We start from the raw sequence: 3,433 nt of genomic DNA, 5'->3' as shown, positions 1-3,433 counted from the left end.
TAATCTAATTGAGTGTCATATACTTCATTTGAAAAATAAAGTCGTTAAATGAGAATTATATTATTTACTACTAATACCTAAGGTGATTTTTAAAATTTAATAAATCATTACCAAATATTAGATTTTTGATCATTTCATTATTTGCTATTATTAAAAAAAAAAAAAGAATTCTGGTAATTCAAATGTAAGGGCAAGTTGGTCTCACCCCTGACAGACAGTTCTTGATGAGCTACCTATTAATTATGTTTCCCTTGTGGAGGGTGGAATGTGGTGGGGACATACAAAAGTCACCCAGCCACCAACACAGATCGTTAAGACCAAATGTTACTGTGATTAAACAAAATGTTTATTTAATCAACCAATAGACCCCTGAAGCCCAATAAAAAAATATTTAAAATAAAGATACTCAGTATCTTGGAGAGAAACAATATATATAAGTACAGACGATTACTCTCCAGAAGCATAAGACATATCTACTCCAATGCTTCAATTCTGATAAGGAAAACAGTGCTTTCTTTTGTAAATGAATTAGGCTGTAAATGTATATTGTCACATTTTCTAAATGTTATGTAAACTTACATTTATGGTAGAAATAAAATTTGTAGGGTTCTACGTTACTCACAAAATCAGAGATAGTAGTTGTTAAAGATATTTCTTATAGTAAAAGTTCAATACCATGTTAGCTTTACTTTCAAAACATGATACTTATATATTTTCCTCTACTAATGGATCGTAATGTTATCTAAATTACTTAGAAATAAGAAATCAATGTGCTTGACTAAATTATACAAATGTACTAAATAAATTATAGCACAAAAACATAATATGGTATTAGTTATGATGCATAGCAACTACGCTAAAAGGAAAAATCAATTTTGACATTAGAATATTATAAACCAGTTTTATTACTATAGTCTAAATCTACATTTCCAGTTTCTTTAACATAGTAAATAGAATTCTCAGAAAAATAGTATCTAGTATTTCTAGTATTTAAAAACTTACTTGATTTTAGCAATGCAGCAAGAGTGTCTAAAGCAACCCTGTCAACACAACAAGAAAACACAAACAACAACAAAACTAGTAAAATTAATCTACAATAGTAAATTCATACAATCTTTTTCAATAAGTCATTATTCTATTATCTATTCCAAAGTTTATTCTTTTTTAAGTTAATTATACATGGTATTTCTCTGTATGCATCTCTCTCTTCAGCTTAAAATTGGACATGAAAAAGATTGAAATATCAATAGATGGGAACAAAAAAATGTTTTGAGAAAGAAAAAGAAGGAAATTAACAATGTCTAAGTTTTTGCCAGAAGTTAGATGAACGGAATTATTCATCAGCCTTTGTATCTGACCTGAGAGTTAACAAAGGAACCACGCTATTAAAAATCATACGCCGTGACTTGCAAAGGAATTAAAAACAAATCTTAACACGAGTTTATAACAGCAAAATTCTATAGATATTGTAACTTTCTGACTTGAAAGTTATTTCCGTTCTATCGAGGTATATATCCTCCTATTTAAGGCCATAACAAAGGAAAAATATTTTGGAACTTGAAGGTTGGGGAGAAGTATGAGCCCTTACCATTTTTCAGCTATGACGCACCAAGATGAATAAGAAGCCTAAGTAATATCTCAAAAACTCTTACTGTCCCTTACAGGACAAAGCAATCACCCCCAAAATCGAAAGTATTTAAATTGTATTTGAACATAAATAGTCACACACAGTGAAATCAACTGCCATTAATCAGCTGTAAAAATACACATAATATCACCATGGAAAACCTGTAATTCAAATCGCTTATTTTTAATCAGTTACTGAAGAAATGGCACTTAATTTCAATAATTTTTAAAATGTAAGGCACATATTATGGTACCTCTTGGTAATACAGCAACAATTACAATTAATTTGCATTAAAATTGTGTATATTATGAAACAATCATTTCACTCACCATTAAGCATTTGTTGAATGCCTACTTGATAACCACAGTAGCAAGTTCTTCAGGGTTATAAAATTAGAAAACAAACTTATCTCTTCCACAGATAATTTTACAATCTACATAATGTAATAAAAGAGCACACCTATGAAAAAACTGCTCAAGAAATTAAAAACAAAAAGGAAGTAATAAAGTAAAAGTTGCATACATCAGCAGTAAAAGGGAAGTAGCATGACTAGGTGTAAGTAAAGGTAAAGAGCATAACAGATTACAAGACTTAAGATGGGTAGGTAAAGTTCATAGCAAAATTTGAAACAATAATCCAGGACTAGGCACACGGTAAGTGGTTAACAAATGCCCAGTAAGAGGAAGTTCTTAATGGCTACACTTTCATTTACTGACAAAAAAAAAGCAACCATGTAAATCTTTATAATAATGTTTGTAAAATAATAAATAAATTCATACCTGTAACTTCCTCAAAACAATGTGAAGTGTTGGTGAGTTAAAAGTAAACATTATAAAATTTTGTATTACATTTTCATTGCATTGAATTATCAGTAAGAAACTTTCCATACTTTTACACTTATGCAATAAAATGTACAGGAGAATATAAAACTATGAGAACAAGGATGGCTTTTAAATTGTTCAAAATTAAACACAAAACTAAATGAATGTTCCATATGAGACTGCGATTTATAAAAACTAAAATGGAAAGGAAAACTACTTCAGCAAGACCTGACAAATGCCAGACACTGTTACAGGTGCTTTATATATGTTTTCTAGTTTCCTTCTTAAAACAATTTTGTTCCACAGAACTGAAATATAACAGGCCTAGGGCCACATAAAATCTCAATGCAACAGAAAATGAAGAATGTAGTTCTCTTGTTAAGAAAGGAAATTATGAAATCAGAAATGTCAGTCTCCCTTTGAGAAGGCTATCTGAACTTTCACTTCCAGACAAGATGGAGTAACAGAAACCGGATGTACCCTCTCATTTGATGTAAATTTTTTTTATGGACAAAATGGAATGGCTGTTTAAGATACTGGATATCAAGCAATGAAAGAGAGAGATCCACAGAAATGGCAAAAATGAGATGGGCCCTACAACTGCCCCAGCTTACTACACCTTGAGAAAGAGACCAACCCACAGCACAGGGAGATGGAACCTAGGTAGAGTCTGGCAGATCCCAAAAGTTGAGGAGATGAACTCCCTGACTGAGGACACAGAGGGTCCAGGGAGGTCAAGTCAATTAGAGTTCACAGGGCAGAATACCAGAAAATGAGAGCTGTACAAAAAGAATGCTCAGGGATTTTCAGCGAGTTGTGTTGGAATATTCAGCAAAGTAGTGATCAGCACATGTGTGTGAAGTAACTACTAAGGATGGGGAAAAGCCATCCAAAAGGACTGGAGAACCACATTCAGTATTCACACAGGGCTGAGAACTGTGCCTGTTCCCACCAATCGCACTGGAAATCCTCGTAATTCATTGGG

General features: G+C 32.1%; 1 protein-coding gene across 1 annotated transcript in view; it reads right to left on the bottom strand.

The window, feature by feature from the left end:
- The window catches only part of AGTPBP1 (ATP/GTP binding protein 1), a 217,377-nt gene that overhangs the window by 126,287 nt on the left and 87,657 nt on the right, over positions 1-3,433 (bottom strand). Inside the window, 1 exon segment of the mRNA XM_011968515.1 lies at positions 1,003-1,040. Coding sequence (XP_011823905.1) covers positions 1,003-1,040 — 38 coding nt within the window.

The sequence above is a fragment of the Mandrillus leucophaeus genome, unplaced genomic scaffold, assembly GCF_000951045.1.
Source record: "Mandrillus leucophaeus isolate KB7577 unplaced genomic scaffold, Mleu.le_1.0 Scaffold847, whole genome shotgun sequence".
NCBI lineage: Eukaryota > Metazoa > Chordata > Mammalia > Primates > Cercopithecidae > Mandrillus > Mandrillus leucophaeus.
Note: the sequence above shows the minus strand (reverse complement) of the source record. Positions and strands in the feature narration are given on the sequence as shown.